Raw genomic sequence first — 18,921 nt, forward strand, 5'->3', positions numbered from 1 at the left:
TGGTTAGGCAATGGTTCTGGTGGCCTTCCATGGCTCATGGCAGATTCCAAGGCTTTCATAGTTGCCTGTCAAGTTTGTGTCCATGGAAAGTCCTCCCTACCGACTGGGCCAGATGGTCTGGCTTTCAGCAAAGGACCTTCCCCTACAGGTGGACTCCCGGAAACTGGCTCCTCATTTCGTAGGACCTTTTGAAGTTGACCACATTAACCCCTCTGCCATGCATCTGAAATTACCCCCATCACCCCCATCAGATCTGGTTCCACTGACTGAACCCCCGCCTCCCCCCATGTTTTTGATGGTAGCCCAGCCTACACAGTTCGGCATATTCTGGACATCTGCCAGCGTGGGCACAGCCTACAATTCCTGGTGGACTGGGAGGGGTATGGTTCGGAGGAGGGGACGTGAGTTTCTCAGCATTATATCTTTGATAACCGTCTCCCATGTGATTTTTTTTTACAAGGACCATCCTGACAAGCCCAGTAGGATGCCAGGAGGCACCCATTGAGGGGTAAGTACTGTCATGGTCCTGGGTGTTTGTTTTGGGTTTATTTGGTGTGTTTTCCCTGTTCCTGCTCTGTTCTACCTCCATGGGGTGTGGTGGAGCCTCTTTCCCATAGCTGGCACTGGTGACAGCCACACCTGCTGTCAATTACCAATCAACTGGCAATTTACGCCCCCGGCTCCTGTTCATCAGTGTGTCATTCTGTCAGTTTTGTGCTTCACTCTCAGGGTCACCCAACCTCCCTCCATTATGAAGAATCGTGCAGGATCTTTTCCCTGTGCCAAGCGGGTTTTTCCATCTTGCAGCATTCGAGGCTTCTTTCATTTAAAGATAAACCCTTTTGAGACCGAGTTGACTTTTTCCTGTCTGTATTCGGGTCCTGTTTGAACTAAACCGTAACAATAACAAGGTTACATGTGTGGTACATAAGTGCTGTAAATGAAATGTAGCCAACAGATGCTGACAGGTGAGCAGTGTTTAAAGACCAGCAACTCTACTGGCAGAGCTGATGAGCACTGTTAAGAGTTCTACCAGGTATTTCCCTTTTCCCCTCCCTTCTGTGTCTTGTCACACGTTTCCTCTGTTGTCTGTCTGCTTCCATGCTGGGAAAGGTTAGTACCTGGCTTACTCCCATCAGATTCTCCACACACCCCTAAGTCATTCAATTTGTTGTAAAGCCTTCAGGTGTAACAGCCTGGCGTGCAAAACTCAATCTAAATTGTGTTTTAGAAATTGCTCTCCAAGGTTCTTTGCTCATCTGGTCCGTCTTCTGCCTGTAATGCTACCGTTCCTGGCGGTTCAGTTCATGTCCTTAAATTGTAACAAGCAAAAGTCCAGAAACCGTGGTTATCAAGCACAGAAGTCCAGATAAACAAGCTCAGTGCTGACAGGCAGTTGTACACCAGTGCAGGTAGTGTGCAAAAAATAATCCCACCATAAAAAATTATGGATAGTTGGATGTATTCTAAATAGTCATACCATGGCCTCTTTGGTGTGAACCTCTTGCGAAGCAGAGCAAGCAACCTTCTGGATGATGGGAGCGATGTTGGTAGGTCCGTACAGCTGTAGTTTGGGAAGACAGGCTTGGTAGGCCTCGACCACTCCTTGAATACCTGCAATTAAATAAAACATGATGTAGGTTGTCAATATATATAAAACAGTCAATATGGTAGCTTAGGCTAAACTAATAATAGACTTACAAACATGGTGGTTAGCCACTGCCAATAAAAACACTCACCTACACATTCTGGATTCTCTTCATTAAAATTCACTGCAAAGTCATGTGAAATCTACAGAGGAGAGGTAAGATAGCATAAGATAAGACAAACTTCAGTCTGTTTCATTTTTTCTCAGCTAAAGTTGTCCTGTTTAAGCCAATATCAAGTCTAAAACTAGTACCTTCAAAATTAAATCAAACATTGTTTAATGTAAATTACTGAAGACATCGGAACCTAACCCCTTACAATTTCTGTCAGTGATTGTGGTCCTATTTCTTTATCTCAATGTAATGTGGACAATGAGTGAATGTTGGTTTGCTTAGCGTCGCTAAGCTATGAAAACTCAAATTACACTCTGAGGAAAGAAGTGAGAAAGTGAGGTATGATTTATGCATCCTCTACCGCTTATCCAGGGTCGGGTCGCAGGGGCAGCAGCCTAAGAAGAGAAGCCCAGACTTCCCTCTCCCCAGCTACCTCTTTCAGCTCATCCGGAGGGATCCCCAGGCATTCCCAGGCCAGTCGAGAGACATAGTCTCTCCAACGTGTCCTGGGTCTTCCCGGGGGTCTCCTACCGGAGGGACATTCCCTGAACACCTCACCAGGGAGGCGTCCAGGGGGCATCCTAACTAGGTGCCCAAGCCACCTCATCTGGCTCCTCTCAACGCGGAGGAGCAGCGGCTCTACTCCGAGCTCCTCCCGGATGGCAGAGCTTCTCACCCTATCTCTAGGGGAGAGCCCAGCCACCCTACGGAGGAAGCTCATTTCGGCTGCTTGTACCCGTGATCTTGTTCTTTCGGTCATTACCCAAAGCTCAAAACCATAGGTGAGGTATGATTTAACCACCTGAAACTCAGAGCATTAAGGTTGCCAGACGCATCTGCCTGGCAGAGGGCATGCTGAGAGACAATGTAAACTGAACATTCAATTACCTTGTAGTCCGGAGGAACCTGAGCTCCAAAGCCAAAAGCTGGGAACATCTTATCACTGTCAGGTGAAAATAGTAAGGTCACAAATTAAAACTGGTAGTCTGTCAGAGAAATAGTAAGGCTGGGCACAATTTTATTCTATTCTAATGAAACACATAGCAAATGAAGGATAAACTGAATTAAATTCAATTACATCAACAAGATCAAACCCAAATACTCATGGAAATACTTCTTCAAGCTTCTAACAAGCTGACCTAATGCATACAGTTTAATATCTGGCCATTGTATCACATGAGCACCCACCCACCTGTCATAGTCCTGGCAGATCTCCCCTATTGCTACCAGAGCCTTCAGATACTCATTGGGCTGAAACGGGTGAATGTAGTGTAGAGAGCAACTGTTTCGCGGGTCTCCATTTGAAGCTGTAAAGTCAATGGCAACCTGTAGACAGAATAGCCAGTCAGGAATGGTTTCAGTCATAAAGATGCAGTGTTCTCTGACTTTTGGTTTTTAACCAAAACAACAGAGTGTCCTGCACTGTTGAACTCTGTGACAGAGAGTCATGCACAGTGCTGCTGCAGGTCCATTATTAACACATGATCACCTGATCAGGGTTTTCGGTTTAGCCAGGTAGTTTCCTTCACCAAGGAAAAAGGGATCTCAGTTGAAAGCAGTTTTCAGACCTGGAGATCTGGGCAAGACTACATTCTTGTTGTGTTGAGGGTTCCCATGAGCCAATGTGGCCTTCTACAATTCTTAAATGGAGGAGGTATACTCTTCACTGGGCAGTCTGGAGGAAAGGGTCTTGGTAGGAGACGTGATCAAGGAACTCCCTCTGGCTGAGCTTTAGAGATCCTGTGTTTAGCTAAGAGAATGATCCAACCATCACCGGAGCATTGTGCTTTGTGCTTCTCCATAAAAGCCAATCTCCTTCCGGACTGTCTGAAATAATTGGGATGTTTGGAAGACACCATTCACCAGTGCTATTGACAAATTGCATACCTACAGTGAAACCTGTTGGTTACAGTATGATGGTGTGAGGTGTTTTTCATAGTCAAGAAAGTAGTGGAGCAAAGTTCTCCAAAATTCATTAACCTTTTTTTACAACGCCATGGCATTCATGTGTGTGTGTGTGTGTGTGTGTCTGTGTGTTTGTGTTTGTGTTTGTGTGCGTGTGCGTGTGATTTTAAAAATCATCTCTAAGTCAACAGAAGGCAGAAGTTCAGTTCGGCAGACCACCAGATAAACTGGTTGGAACCCAGGTAACAGCATCTAATTCTTTAACTGGGACACTGCTGTCCGTGTTGTCATGGTTACTGTTTCCATAGTGATATCTGAGTGTGTGTGTAAGTGTGTGTGTGTAAGTGTGTGTGTGTGTGTGTGCGTGTGTGTGTGTGTGTGTGCGTGTGTGTGTGTGTGTGTATGTGTGTGTGTGTGTGTGTGTGTGTGTGTGTGCTCACAGTAAACTGGATCTGGCAGCCTCCCATAATGTAATCGAGGAATGAGTGCATTTTGATTACCTGCAGATGCACAGATTAGATGTTAATCATTGACAAACTGGCTGCTGATGTCCAACCAGATTTAGCCACAGAGCCACAGATAACTTTTGGTTACTGTACATGTTAATGTTTCATCTCCTCTCATTTCAAATCTGAAAAGACAGTTCGATCTGACTCGAGAGCTTCTGTATAAAGATGGGTGTTATGCTACAGGCAAACAGAAGATGTCATCAGAATGAATTCTTGTACGTTGTGCAGTGAGATGTAGCACAGTCCTGCAGTAGTTGACAGGTGTACTCTACACTGTAACAGCAGTTGGGGTTTAGTAACAGAATGAGATCAGCTCATTAAGGCCATGCTGTGCGTAAGAGAACACCCCCCTCCCCCATGCTCCTGCCCCATTATTCTCTTGTATCCATTTAATTTTAGTCATTTTGGACACCTAGGTCCAAAGTGGCTTACAGTGAGACACAATCAAGCCACTATCCAGTTAAAGCATATATGACTAAAATACTAGCTTACTAAAACTACCAGATACAAATACAACTACCAACTACCATTGCAGAGCTGTGGAGAGTGAGTGAAGAGCAATATAAACAGGATAGTGGAGGTGAAATGAGATGGGGAAAAAATAAGTACCGTTAGGACCACAAAACAACATAATCACTCCAAAAAATAGACAAACACAATTCTGATTCATTGTTCACACTTTTTGAATAGTTGTGTGTGTAGAAATTTGGATTTTTATTCTACTGAGTGATTAAACACAACATCACCTTGCATCGGTTAAGTATTACAATCCCCGAGTTCTTGTAGTTTTTCTTCTTTGCTTTGTATTTAGAGTTAATACACAGCCACTGCACCTGGAAACAAGTGATCACATTGATATTATTATAAGGACACTAACTCAATAATTGGGATTCTTCGGCCATCAGTGGTACAATTGAAAAACCTTTATGTTAAAGCCCCTACTTCTGTGGCACTGGGACTGCCTTGGCCCTGTTCTGTTTTTGTTGTTTAACTTCTGTAAAATGCATAAACCATTCGAGAAATACAGTTTCCGTCCTTCACGTTTTATTCTTGACACCTGGCAATTGAGTTTCTTTTTTTAAAATACTTTAAACAATATTTTTTACAATTTAAAAATATTCCTAATTAATGCATGGTACACTAAAATCTAAAAAACATACCGGTACATCATTTAATGAAACTCATCATGATTTAATTCTCATATTTCTGATGAAAACCTGACCATATTATTCAGTTCAGCTTCCTGCCTGTCAGCAGTCATCACATCCCTTTTAGTTGCCATCCGCTGTCATCACTTGGGAGTCGCATACCTATCTAGCAGAGCAGTTTTACACCAAATATAGAATTGAATTTATTAAATTGCTGTTTTCACTTGTTAGTTCCTGTGTATCTGACTCCATTGACCCGTTTCATTTGGTGATCCTCCACCTCAACATTAATTTTCTCACAAGCAGGGGGAGGGAGGTGGGACTTTGGAGGGAGGCGGATTTGTTCATGTTCCAATTCTTTTCCAATGGCTATGCCTCGTGCCAGAAAGGTAAGCAGGGCTTACTTACTTTTTTACTTCATTGCTTTATGTTGCTTCATGTGATTACGGACGACTGGTCCTTCACTCCCCATATCCTCCCCAGCTACTCTCCCTGTGTTACTTCTTACTGAAGTTGATGTTATTCAGGATTCCAACATTTATCACTTACTACTAGAATACAATATATGCCATATACTGTATTGTACTGTGACATTACAGCGTTCTTGACCACTTTGTCCACTACAAAGTTGAGCCAGTTTGCTATGCCTGTTTGCCAGGCTGTAGCTGGTCCCACGGGACTTCTCTCAATATGGGACAATTCTCTCAATATAGGAGGCGTACACCACATATACCTCAGAGTTTCCAGTCAAAACTTAATACAGATGTTCCTGTGCCTGCTACCTGGTTATGTATGTTGCTTTGTATACGTTTACCACCGAGCATCTTCCACCCTGTTGTTATGCGCTGGTTTGTTTCAGTGCCTGCTTTGCACAGCCTGCACCTCTAATCTTGTCAGTTGACAGTGTTCTTTTTTCAATGTAGGTGACTTCTGTTTCTAGAAGTGGTCAACTTCCTTTAGTTTCTTTAAGACTGGTATTTTACTATTGGATCCCAAAGCATTTGTAGCTGTCTTCAATGTCATTGCTGTCTGCAATGTTCAAATCTGGTAGTATAATTCCTTTGGCCCTGATTACCTTTCATCTCTTGGTTACTATTCACCCACCTTTGCGGAGACTGAATCACATTCCAATATTGCTGCTGATTAGTCAATGTCTTGCTTACTTATATACACTTGGCCTCACAGCTTGATGTGATCGATTTAGAGTAGGTACAGTCAACTCTCTCGCTTTTACATTTGGAAGCCATAGTCAGTCTCTGTAGTGATATGGAATGCCAGTAGGGACAGGATGTTGACTTGTGCAATGAAATTGAAATTGGCCGTTTGGTGATACTCTAACACTGGCTCTCATCCTTCAGACCTTAGATCATTCACAGACAGAACGTACATTGTCACAACGCTGACCCTCTGAAACTGTAACTGTAGACTTTTGTACCACACCAAGTCTAGAGGAATTGAAGAGATGTCTGAAACACCTCGTCTTCTTGTAACGGTTTAATTTATAAAGCACCCTTGGATACTTGAAATTAATCTGTGTGCATATAAATAAAAGACAAGCCTCATGATCTTACCAAAAGTTTAGCTATAAGGTCCAATACCTTTTTTCACGCAAAGCATGCATCAAAAAGTGTGGCTGGGAATGGTGTACTATAATGTTTTTTCATTAATGCAAAAGCGGATTCCAAGGAATCAATAAGACTTTATAAAAACAAATTCAAATTATATTGAAATAGTGTGAAATTGATGAATATATTTTTAGCTGAGCAAGATAAAGTTACTGAGTAAATTTTTCACAGCCATCTGCATTGTCCCAGCATTGTCCCAGTTCCAGACTGTTCATAGGTTCATAGGTTTTCCTCTCTGGGGCACAAGTATCCTTGCCAATTGACTCTCTTGTAAATCCGCAGTAGCTCCTCTTCAGTGTGTACACGAGTTAGAAGCAAGCTCTCATATTCCCATAGTAGGTTTTAAAGTCCTCCACCCACAACTGGACTGTCCTGCCATTGATGTCATGACTATCTACTGTAAAGTTTTCCAGTGTGAGTTTAAGCAGGGGTTGGAGATGGACAGAGCAAAATGGACAAAAAGATAATAAATAGTTCTGCAAATTCATGTAATTTCCCTCCATTTTGTGATTTGACAAAATAAATAGTACATAATTTTAGAGGGGAAAAAATGTTAACAAGCTACAGTTTCAGGTTTCCTCTTTCTCTTAAACCTATAAATGTAAGTGTGTGAATACAACAATTGAGAGAACTGGTCATAATCTATGGAACTGTCAATTTCCCACATTGTTGTACTTTAATCTAGCATGCTATTAATCGGAAATATCGTTAACCTATTTCACATTACATAATTGCTGCTACCTGTCGTCCTTCTATGGCTCCTCTCATCTCTTTGAACGTGGTCTCGAACTCGCCAATGTAGTCATGTTTGCCATTGGAGTCCCAGTCCCAAATGGTGCACTGATAGGACAAACATGAGTGATGAGGTCATCACTACTGCATGATCAAAGCAATATAAGTATTTTTCAAAAACAACTTGATCATTTCAAAGTGATGGTATTTCAGTCCTCTGCATGTCATCTACGTGCCGCAGAAATGACAACGCAAAGCTTGACTTCATGTAGTTATGCTAAAATAAAGAAGTCTAATTATCTGTAATTACTCTATACTCAATACTTGATAATAAAAAAGGAATAATAACATTTTTTTCATACTCAGACCATTCTCCCTGACTCAGCTGCCACCCACCACCACAGTATGATGTTGCCACACGCTCTACTGTGCAGATGGTATTGTCCAGAAAAATGCCTGGTTTCCTCCAGGCATTTTTCCTCTATTTTCCAATACAGTATTCACAATTATAGACAAGAGGATTTTAATTACTGAAGCTCAGATAGAAGGACAATGAGGTTCTAGGTCACTAATTTGACTGTTTTCTCCAGATTCTCCTGTTTGGTTGGACATCTAGATCCGGGGAGAGTTCTGAGTGTTCCAAACTTATTCAGTTTCAGAGTAATGGGGCCTACTGTGCTCTTGGGAACCTTCAGAGCAGTAGAAATGTTCTTGTAGACTTCTCCAGATTTGTGCCTCCATACAAGCCCATGTCTGACCTTCAGTTTGTTTTTTTCGTAAATCGGCTTTTAGAATTTCCAGATGAGTCTTTAAAAACAAGGCCAATCAACTGAAGTGACCACAGGTGGACTCAGTCAAATAGTAAGAATAATTGTCACTGCAAAATATTAGATTTCTTTTTTGATAAAAGTGGGAACCTTTAAAAAAACTGTTTTTACGTTGTGATTCTGGGAAATTGAGACTAGACGTATCAGAGAATAGAAAGGGTAAACTTGGATGTGTGTGTGTGTGTGTGTGTGTGTGTGTGTGTGTGTGTGTGTGTGTGTGTGTGTGTGTGCGTGCGTGCGTGTGCGTGTGCGTGTGCGTGTGCGTGTGTGCGCACCTGTAGCTTGCGTTCATGGTCTCCGGCACAGAGTGAGTTCAGAGAAACTTTAAACCTTTTCCAAACTGGGTTCAAATTATTCTTGACAGTCTGAAAAGAAAAAAACAAAACATCATAAGCACACCTGTGTTTGTGTCTGTCACAATACATACAGCAGATGTCTTATTGTCTGTATTTGTACCTCAGTCCTGTAAACAAGCTGCATGGTGGCATCTTCATTCAGTCTATAGATTTCTAGGAATGGATCTGATTTGGTGAAGAAGTCCTGTGGAGACAGACACAAAGACATACAGTGATTATTGTCCTGACACTGACACTCACAAACTCTCGACTCTTTTAAAGCTGTTACCTTGTCATCCAGCTTTCTTGCACTAAATGACAGTTCAATGTGGTCATCATTACCTGTCAGCTCCTCTGCTGCTATCTGCACTCACACACACAGTTTGTGTAATTGTTTCACAATTAAGTGTTGAAATGTGAACAATGAGAAAAGGACTTTAAGTTTTATCCTCAAACTAAAACATTTGATTTGAGGTCATGCTTACTGTGATGATGGACTTCCCCACTGTTCCTCCCGGTTTCAGCAGAGCCTTGGAAAGTTTCCTCTGTGAAATGATCTGTGGGCTCACAATTGTACTCATTCCTGTGTGAGAATTCTTATGAACATCATGTAAACTTTAACTTAGAACTAGCTTTAATCTTAAAGCTAGGTCTATACACCAATTCCAAAATCACTAATTATAATGAGCATATCCTGTATATTACTGATGTTAATGCTGATGTTCTCTGTATACATCTGATTCTTCATCTTTGGCTTTTAGGTTTTTCCCTTAAAGGGTTTTTAAATTTTTAGTGATCCACATTGAGGGTCTAAGGACAGTTCGGGTCACAATTGTGCAGCTTGTTAAGCCCTCCAAGCAGACAATGTTTGTGATTTTGGGCTTTAAATGAACTTTGCTTTTCAGCAGTTACTGAGCTGAGGAACACACTGTTGGTGCACACAGATTGATTACTAAATTAGCTGCCATCCAACTATTCCAGACAGTGAAGAAGTTAAACATACTATGGTTTTATTTAGGTTGATTCTTCTGAATCTATAAATTGAGAACAGTTCTAGTTCTTAATGTTTTCAGATGTAGGAACTTGGGAACTTTGTGCTCTGTGTCACCTTGCTGCTGGTACAAAGTTAAAGTCCTATGACTCACCTGCCCTAGGTTACACTCCACAAATCCAAGGAAGGCCTCGTGTTTCATGCCATTGAGGCCACCACTGTAAATGTCAAGCAATTCAAAACGAAGACGCTGCCTCTCCTCAAAATAAAAGTCCAGGGTAAACACCTTGGAGAAGTTGGGATTCCCACAGCTGGGAATTACTTCAGTGCGGTCCACCTACATAACAAATGCAAGGTGAAAAAATAAATGTGCATTTTCCAAATGAAAGTTTGGTTATTATTTCTTTATTAAGTACCTTCACCTTAACAAGAAAAAATGAACATCTTCATCTTTTTAGATGGTGTGTGAGAATGCACCTGAACTGTTCATTGCAAAAACAAGGAGCTGGACTCTGTGCAGTGTTCGCTAGTACAGGCAGCATGAAGCCTTTTGAGTTTGGGGATGTTGGACACAGCAGAATCTCTCGTCCTTCCAAGCCTGCTGATAAGCAGTCTTTCCTGGAAGTAAAACTTGTCAGGAACCCAAAGGCAGCACAATCACTGACTCAGGATTCTGGCTGAATCTCTGAAAGTTGGTTTATTCAAAAGTATTAAATAATGAGAACACTCATGATAATACAACAAGCCGATCAGGCACAGAAGGGAGAGCACAGTTTCTAAACATACACTGCCATGGTTGTTTAATCCCAGTGTCTGTGGATTATTCATGCTGCCTGTCTGTGATTTTGTCTAACCCCATAATATAATGGATGTGTCTCCCGTTTGCTTCCTGTCACCAAGAAGTGCTATTGACCACCAGGTAATATCTGCCTTAGTAGCTGTGATCCTAAGGCAAAAGTTGTTAGATCTGTCTTTGTAATGGTCCCTGAGCTGTGGAGTTGTCTTTCTCTGTGCTGTCTGTGGTTTCCAGGTTTCCAGCAGGGTCAAGCTAACCAAATTGGAGCACCTGGCCAGTGATCTGCAGGTTATAAAGCTGCACCCGATCTAGCATTTTGGGGTCTTTTTCTCCTATTTCTGCATCTCCACCTCATGACCCCAGCTGATTTGCCTCTTGGAGAATTATTGTCTTTTGCACCTACAACATACCTCACCCCTTCACTCACTTCATCCAGGCACTTGCTCACACCACTGATTTTCACTCTCACCTGCTATATTCCTTTGTTGGGTGTTTTCTTTTGGTTTAGAAAATAAATGGTTAAACCGGACAGTGTGTCTTCGTCTTTTGTTGTGGACTTCACAAGTGGGCCATAACAAAGTGGGGGCTCTACCGTAGGAAATTGTAGTTGGTCGTGTTGGTACTATGAGGGACACGTGGTGTTTGCCATTTAAAGCAGGTAGATGTTGTTTTCTGTGATTATGGAAGTGTGAATCTGTCTGTTGCCATTTCAAACTACTGGGCTACAGTGCATAAGTACCTGCTGCCAAGCCTCATGAAGACTAGGGAGGAGAATTTATTCAGTTTTGGTTAGGCAGTTAGGGGGAACCTACAGCAGGATTGCATTGTATATGCAGGCAGGGGAGTAGCCAATTCTATTTGGTTTTGGTCTCCTATGTGAAGTTCTTGCGGTGTGTAAAATGGTTGAATTACTGAAAAAATGTATTGGTGCATCGAGTGAGTAAATATTGGATCGGTGCACAAAGGCAGAGCTAATTAAAATAGCTCAGCATTTTGAGTTAGTTCTTGGTAACAAAAAGTCAAAAGATTCATTAAACGCTAATGTTAAAACTGCTCTGGTTAAAATGGGTGTACTGGAAGTTAAGGAACCGGCCTCAATGGTTGAGAGCACAGGGGATTCTCCTCCTGCCTTCGGGGGGTTCAGCAGTACTCTCGTTTGAGCAGCAGAGAGAGTTAGTGATGTTGCATATGAAGCTGGAGCAAAAAAAAGTAGCTGGCAGTAGAAAAGGTGCGCCAAGGTGTTGAACTAGAGAAGGTTCTGGCTATTGACAAAATGCGGTATGAGTTGGAGCAGTCCAAGCTAGAGTTGGAGAGACAGAAATTGGATTTAATGAAATATGGTCAACTTCATGGTGGACTTTCGGGAGCCTGAGTGATTTAAAGCTAGTTCCCAAATTTAATGAAAAAGATCCAGAGAGTTTTTCTCTGTGTTTGAGCGTTTGGCTGATGGTAGAGGGTGGCTTGAGTCCACTCGCTGTACAGCTAACACTTTAAAACATGGAGGCGGGGAGACAAGTCACACCTTGAGTGTGCCGTGAGTTATCTAGTCATTTTTATCGTTGGTGCACAGCGGCTGAAGTGGATTCCTAGGAGAGCCTGCGCAATTTAAGAATTTTAGAACAGTTCAAAACTTCTGTGCCAAACTTGATTTCAATTTATATTATTGAATAGAAAGTTGAAACTGCTGGAGAAGATGATGATTATGTTTTATCCAAAGGAGGGGACAATGGGCAGTTGGGTGCAGTCAGGAGTAGGAGTGTTTCTTTTGCTGGGGGCACTGTGAGGCCTATGATTGTGGAACAGAGAATCTGCCATTCAGATAAAATCTGTCATTATTGCCATAAACGTGGGCATGTGAAAAAATACTGTTATACATTAAAGGCTTAGACCAAGCAGAATGGCACAGGAAATTGGAAATCAGAGATGTGTGCAGAACCAGACAATGACAGTCTGGCTAACAGCTTAGTTCAAAATAGGGTGGCGCGGTCAGATTTAGAATCGTATCTACCATTCATTATGGAAGGCATTGTGTCATTGGTTGGGCAGGATGATAAAGTGCGCATTGGGATTTTGCGTGATATGGGCGCTTTTGATTTTTTTATCCTGTTGTCAATCTTACCATTTTTAAGCAATACATTTACTGGCTCAGTTAGACGAGTGGTTGGCATGGGGTTAAATGTGGTGGATGTTCCCCTACACAAAATGATATTAAATTGTGATCTTTTCTAGGGGAAAATTGTAGTTGGTTAATCACCACTACAGCTGTTGCACAAGCCTTGTCTCAATTTATTGGGCTCTTTGGTATTTCTAAAATCCTACAGACAGACCAAGGTACGAACTTTTCCTCCCAACAGTTTGCGGCAGTTCTCAAGCAGTTGAGACGTCACCAGTCTTCAGCCTATCATGCTCAGAGCCAGGGTGCGTTGGAGGGTTCCCATCCGACTCTTACGTGCCTACTGTATCCAAATGAAGGGGGACTGGGAAGAGAGTATTCCTTAGTTATTGCTAGCAGCAAGGGAAGTGGTACAGGAGAGCACAGGATTTAGCCCAAATAAGTTGGTTTTTGGCGAAGACCCTTGGCAGTTCTGCAGGATAATTTGAAGCAGGAACAGTTACCTAAAAATCTGATTGGTTATGTAAATAGCTTCAGGTATCGACTCTACCGAGCGCAAAAATTGTCTAAGAAAACTCTGGCGTCATCCCAGACAAAAATGAAAACACTCTATGATCAACAAACTGAAAGACGTACATTTTTGCCTGGGGATCAGGTATTGGTTTTGCTACTTGTCACTGGCTCTCCTTTTAAGGCAAGGTATTCTGGCCCACATACTGTGATAGAGAAGCTGTCAGACCAAAATTACATCATAGCAACTCCAGGGCGTAGAACTGGAAAACAGCTTTCCCATGTTAATTTGTTAAAACCATATTTCTTTCATGCAGAGGTTGGCAGCGGCCAGGAGGCAGGCACACCAGGTGCAAGTCCGGCATGTGTGACAACGTCTGGGTTTTCCCACATTGGAACAGAGCTGGGGGAGGAGGGCCTGTTGGATCCCAATGAAGCGATGCTGTGTGGACGGTTGAAGAATTCTGAGTCATTACATAACTTGAATGTGTTGTTGGGACAGCTTGATTTGGTTAAACAAGCCCAACTAATCAATCTTAATTGAGAATATGGTGGGGGGGTTTTGGTGATACCCCCACTGAAACTAATGTATTGGAGCATGACATTGAGGTCGGTGACACAAAACCCATTAGACAACGTTTTTATAGAGTTCATCCGGGGAAGCGTAGATTTCTTGATGAGGAAGTTCAGTATATGTTGGACAATGGGATTGCGGAAACTTCTAATTCTAGTTGAGCCTCCCCTTGTCTGTTGGTTCCTAAATCAGATAACACCCTATGATTTTGTAAAGATTTTAGGAAAGTGAACAGTGTCACAAAACCAGATTATTTCCCACTTCCACGTATGGAAGATTGCATCGATCAGGTGGGGGCTGCCAAGTTTGGGTCTAAATTGGACCTCCTGAAAGGGTTTTTGCAAGTGCCACTCTCAGCCAGAGCCCGTGAAATAGCTGCATTTATAGCATCCAGTGGCTTATACACATATAGGGTAATGCATTTTAGAAACACACCAGCACCAGCATCTTATGAATTTAGTGTTTAGTGGATTGTGTGGAAGGCTGTGCAGTTTATTTGGACGATGTTGCTGTGTATTCTGATGAATGGGGAACACACTTGCTGCATCTACAAGAAGTGTTCGACTGCTTGGCCAAGGCTCAGTTAACTGTCAATCTACCCAATTGTGAGTTCGCTAAAGCCACTGTAGTGTATCTAGGGTGGGTAGAAGGTCAGGGCAGTGTGCCCCCTGTGAGGGCAAATGTCCAGGCTATTGATAACTATCAGCCACCAACAACTAAAAAAGAACTTATGCATTTTCTTGGTTTAGTAGGCTACTACCCCTCTTTCTGTAAAAAAAATCTCTACGATGGTGGTTTCTCTGACAGACCTTCTGAAAAAAAAAGTTAAATATGAGTGGTCAGAAAGGTGTCAGCAGGCTTTTGAGAGGGTTAAGGTCCTCATTTGTACTGCCCCTGTGTGCCCCTCATTGGGATAGACCTTTTAAAATAGAGGTAGATGCTAGTTCGGTTGGTGCTGGGGCTGTACAGTCAAATGATGGAGGAATAGAAAGACCTGTTTGTTTATTTTCAAAGAAATGGATTGAACATTGTTGAGAATTGTCTTTATCTTGTTGTTATGTGTTTCACCATATGTTCCTGTCTTCCCTTAGAAGTTAGGCAAGGTAGACTAAATGTAATTAAGAACAGAGACATTTGCAGGATTGTTGTTTGATCTACTGTTATCTCAGGAGCCAGTCAGGCAGGGGGTGTCAAACACTCATTGTAAACAGGACATCAGGGGGGTTGATGATGATCACATTTGCATGAAGAATGGGATCTGGCCTGGGAAAACAATGGAAGAGAAGAACTCTACCAACACCAAAGGGACTGGAGGAAGAGGACGGGGACATCTCAGCGGGGGATTGCATGGACATTGTGAATTTGCATGTGTGTGACTATAAAGGACTGGGCCAAGGGATAGTTAGCTTGTCAGACTTCATGCCCTGACAATTGACTCTGTTGTTGCTAGGGTTATGAACTGGCCCGGAGCTCTGTAATATTTGTGTCTGGAATTGATTCTATTGTTAAATACATTTTGAAATTGGTACTTTACTTCTCGAAGTCTTCATTCAACGAACACGCGGATCGGCAGCTACATACAGGAGGTATTGCGATCCAACAATTTGGTGACCCCGACGTGATGAAGAGAGAAGTCATCTGAGGCAAGGAATTCAACAACGGTCACTTCGGAGGACAACTGACGACAAGGGATCCCTAATAAAAAGGTAAGCAGACACCTGTTTAATCAAGCTCTGCAGATTGGCTATTTCCAAAAATTTGTCGTCACTGTCAATTGAAGTGTCCTAGTTATAAATTCCAGATACAAATATAAAAATATTGACTGCAGGAAGTACTGTTGAAATATACAGGGAAGTACTGTTGAAATATACAGGGAAGTACTGTTGAAATATACAGGGAAGTACTGTTGAAATATACAGGGAAGTACTGTTGAAATACACAGGGAAGTACTGTTGAAAAACAGGGAATAGACGGTTAGAGTAAACCGTAACTAGTACAGTGCTGTAACGGTTAGAGTAAACCGGAACTAGTACAGTGCTGTATTGCTGTATGCAGTGCACTGTATATCATAAAGATTTGGGTTGGGACTCGGAGCGCAGTTGACGGGACGGACACTCCCGACGCCCGAGATTTGTGTTTTTGTGTGGGGTGGAAAAGTGCCAGAGTGAACGTGAATTAAAAGGCTCTTTGTCCTTGGGAATTAACCCCCAGAGTGGAACCGGATCAAAGACGTTTGATCTAGAAGCTTGTTTCACTGAGGCATTGAGTTGACCGCTGGAGTCATTCACATTCAATCTCACTTGGGAGCATAGTTAAAGATGGAACTGGAGTGTGGTAAAGCGTGTTGGGATCAGGGAGAATGTTCTCCCTATCCTCAGTCTGTGGAAGAACAGTGGAAGTGGACTCTTGATCAGGTGGTGAGTGACATGAAAGAAGTCAGGGAAAGAGAATTGGATGCAATAAAAAAGTTGTGGAAGGATGCTCAGAAGCAAAAGATTCTTCCTTCTCCAGAGGTGAAGGTTAACTTAACTGAAGCATTGTGTAAGTGGGAGTCAGAAATTCATACTATATTACAGGAGCATCTTGATAATCCAAAATTAGGGTTTATAGCAGGGAAAGCATGGCAGAAACAGGGTAAGGAGTTAGAAGATAAGCGCAGAAGGATACATGTTGTGGCTGTGGCATGTGCAGCGGTGCACAATTGCAGATCTAAAGGGGTCACACGAGTGCCTAATGTTGAGAAGCCTCCATTAGAAGATTTAAATCAGACATTGACACTTAACACCACTCTTTATCCATCATTACCTACTACCTCTTCCCCACCCCCATATCAATTGCCAGTTTTGACTGTTAACAGTGGTCAGTTAGATGTGGACAGAGATAAAGAACTGCAGGAGTTACGTGAGACAGTGTGTGAACTTTGGAGACAGGTCAGCAGAATGAAACAGGGACAGGAAGAGATTGAAGATAACGTAGGAAAAAATGAATTTAGAGAGGAAGCTCAGGTGGTTCGCCCTAAAATCTCCCAACAAACTACATTTAAAAAACAGGATAGTCAAAAATCTACTTTAGATATTTTTAAAACACCTAGCAATCAAATAAAACAAGTGAAAAGAGTTGATCCCTCAGGAGGTTTTGCCAGGGCTGAGCGCAGGGAGGAGAAGGCAAGATTGATTTATGGCAGTGATAAAGAGGAGAGTGAGAATAAGATAGATACATACAAAATTCCGGCTACATTTATTGGAGAATTGGAGCTTCCAGAGCAGGTTCATCCTCAGACAGAATTATATGAAAAGGATCAGGGTTCAAGTACGGGAAATTGTGAGTTAGAATTGTGGGAGGAAAGTGAGTTGGCACATGGGTTCCTTACGAGGTGTAAAGAGGAATGGATGTGTGCCACAGGGTGCCATCCCGGCTCAGATAATTTGCATACCACTTTATTCCGTCAGGCCATAACTTTAGGACTTCCACAATCAGTAAAAGAAGCTATGGAAGGAAATCCTGACCTCCCAGGTAGCACAGCGGAAGTCTGGGAGAGACATTTCTCTCACCACATTAACATATATAAAGCTAAACAACAGGGAAAGAAAGAGGGGGTGGTGACAGCGCAGGAACAGCTCCTAAGAATGCAGTTAGATGAGGCACGGAAAAAGCTTAATGATAAACGAAGGGAAGAGAAACAGATGGGTCGGCGGTTTTTTCGGCAGATGCAGCCAGATCCGTTAAGTCCGCAGCAAGATTTTGTCCCTAGAGGAGGCATGCGTGGGAGACGTGGTAGGCAGGGATATGGCTTGATAGGCGGGTACTTAGGCCGAGATCAGTGTCATGCCTGCAAAGGGTATGGTCATTGGCAAAGGGACTGTCCATATCGCAACCACCCGGAGGTACCAGGCAGTGTTCCACCATCTCATGGAATTTATCACCGGAGCCGATAGACAGACCAGGATGGACAAGATTTTAACTGCACCACACATAACACACACACATGAAGGGATAAATAGGGCAGGGTTTAACACAGCATCAGGCTCACCTATAAAACATGAAGTAGAGATGAGGCAACTGACACAGGCACTCGTGGAACCAGCGGAGGTCGCAGTTGTAAAATGCAAAGGTCACAGCAAGGAGAACTTTTTAGAGGGAAAAAGTAATGAGGCGGCAGATCAGGCAGCAACGAAGGCAGCAGGTTATAAACCAAGTGACAGTTTGTTGTTGGTAGAGAAAACGGTTCATGAAATGCTTACAAGATACGACAGGGAAAGACTTGGTTGTGATCAAGAAGAAGCTCCTCCACATGAAAAAAACAGTTTGGAAGGAAAAGGGGGGCTGTGAAAGTTGAAGGAATTTGGCGGGTCCCAGACGGCAGACCTGTTCTCCCGCCCGGTCTGTTAGATGCCGCTCTGGAAGAGGCCCACGGCCTGACACACTGCGGGAACCACGAATGATGCAGAGAATGCTCAATATGTACACACTTTAAAGTAAAATTAACAATTCGACCACAATTCGAAGTTTCCAGTTGCCCCATGGCAGGGCAAGAAAATTATAGATTGCACTGATATGTTAGATAGGGTCAATGGGTTCCGATACCTCTTGGTCGCAGTGGATGCATACACTGGCTGGCCAGAGGCGGTTCCCGTGAAAATAGAAGAGCCAAAAAGTGTTATTAAATTTTTGATTAATCTGACACATGGTTTCCCCAAATAAATTAGATTTGACAATGGAACTCATTTTAAGAATAGAGATTTACAAACCATAGGCCAGCCCGGTACTTTTATGAAATGTAGATTTTATTTTGTTCAACTAAAAACGAATCTCTAAGTTCTCTCCCAACAGGCAACCTCTGTAACCAGTCAGTAAGGATCCAGGAATTTCACACACAGCTGAGTGGGTTCTTCTGAGAGTCATCAAGCAGAGTGGTCAGAGCACAGGTGGACGGGCCACTTTGAAGTTGCAGAGCGAACATTACATGTTAACCCTAACCCTAACATACTAACATCCTAACACATTAACCCTAACACTGGTATTACTGTAATCAATGTACCCCAGCAGGTAATTCACAGAGAACGCTTGGACGGATCAAGGAACATCTAAAGACGATG

At 42.6% G+C, this 18,921-nt stretch overlaps 1 protein-coding gene across 3 annotated transcripts in view; it reads right to left on the reverse strand.

The window, feature by feature from the left end:
- Positions 1 to 18,921, reverse strand: part of LOC101073593 (copine-4-like) — a 28,015-nt gene that overhangs the window by 6,311 nt on the left and 2,783 nt on the right. Inside the window, exons 3-14 of one of the 3 annotated variants that reach the window (XM_029839341.1) lie at positions 9,987 to 10,169; positions 9,327 to 9,398; positions 9,131 to 9,205; positions 8,963 to 9,046; positions 8,782 to 8,871; positions 7,689 to 7,787; positions 4,921 to 5,007; positions 4,106 to 4,165; positions 2,953 to 3,086; positions 2,649 to 2,703; positions 1,740 to 1,791; positions 1,481 to 1,614 (exon numbers count right to left, since the gene is read on the reverse strand). In XM_029839341.1, the coding sequence (XP_029695201.1) occupies positions 1,481 to 1,614; positions 1,740 to 1,791; positions 2,649 to 2,703; positions 2,953 to 3,086; positions 4,106 to 4,165; positions 4,921 to 5,007; positions 7,689 to 7,787; positions 8,782 to 8,871; positions 8,963 to 9,046; positions 9,131 to 9,205; positions 9,327 to 9,398; positions 9,987 to 10,169 (1,125 nt within the window). The remainder of the gene's footprint in view (positions 1 to 1,480; positions 1,615 to 1,739; positions 1,792 to 2,648; positions 2,704 to 2,952; positions 3,087 to 4,105; positions 4,166 to 4,920; positions 5,008 to 7,688; positions 7,788 to 8,781; positions 8,872 to 8,962; positions 9,047 to 9,130; positions 9,206 to 9,326; positions 9,399 to 9,986; positions 10,170 to 18,921) is intronic. The other 2 variants (XM_029839342.1, XM_029839343.1) reach the window with 2 other exon arrangements.

Source organism: Takifugu rubripes, chromosome 7, assembly GCF_901000725.2.
Source record: "Takifugu rubripes chromosome 7, fTakRub1.2, whole genome shotgun sequence".
Classification (NCBI taxonomy): domain Eukaryota; kingdom Metazoa; phylum Chordata; class Actinopteri; order Tetraodontiformes; family Tetraodontidae; genus Takifugu; species Takifugu rubripes.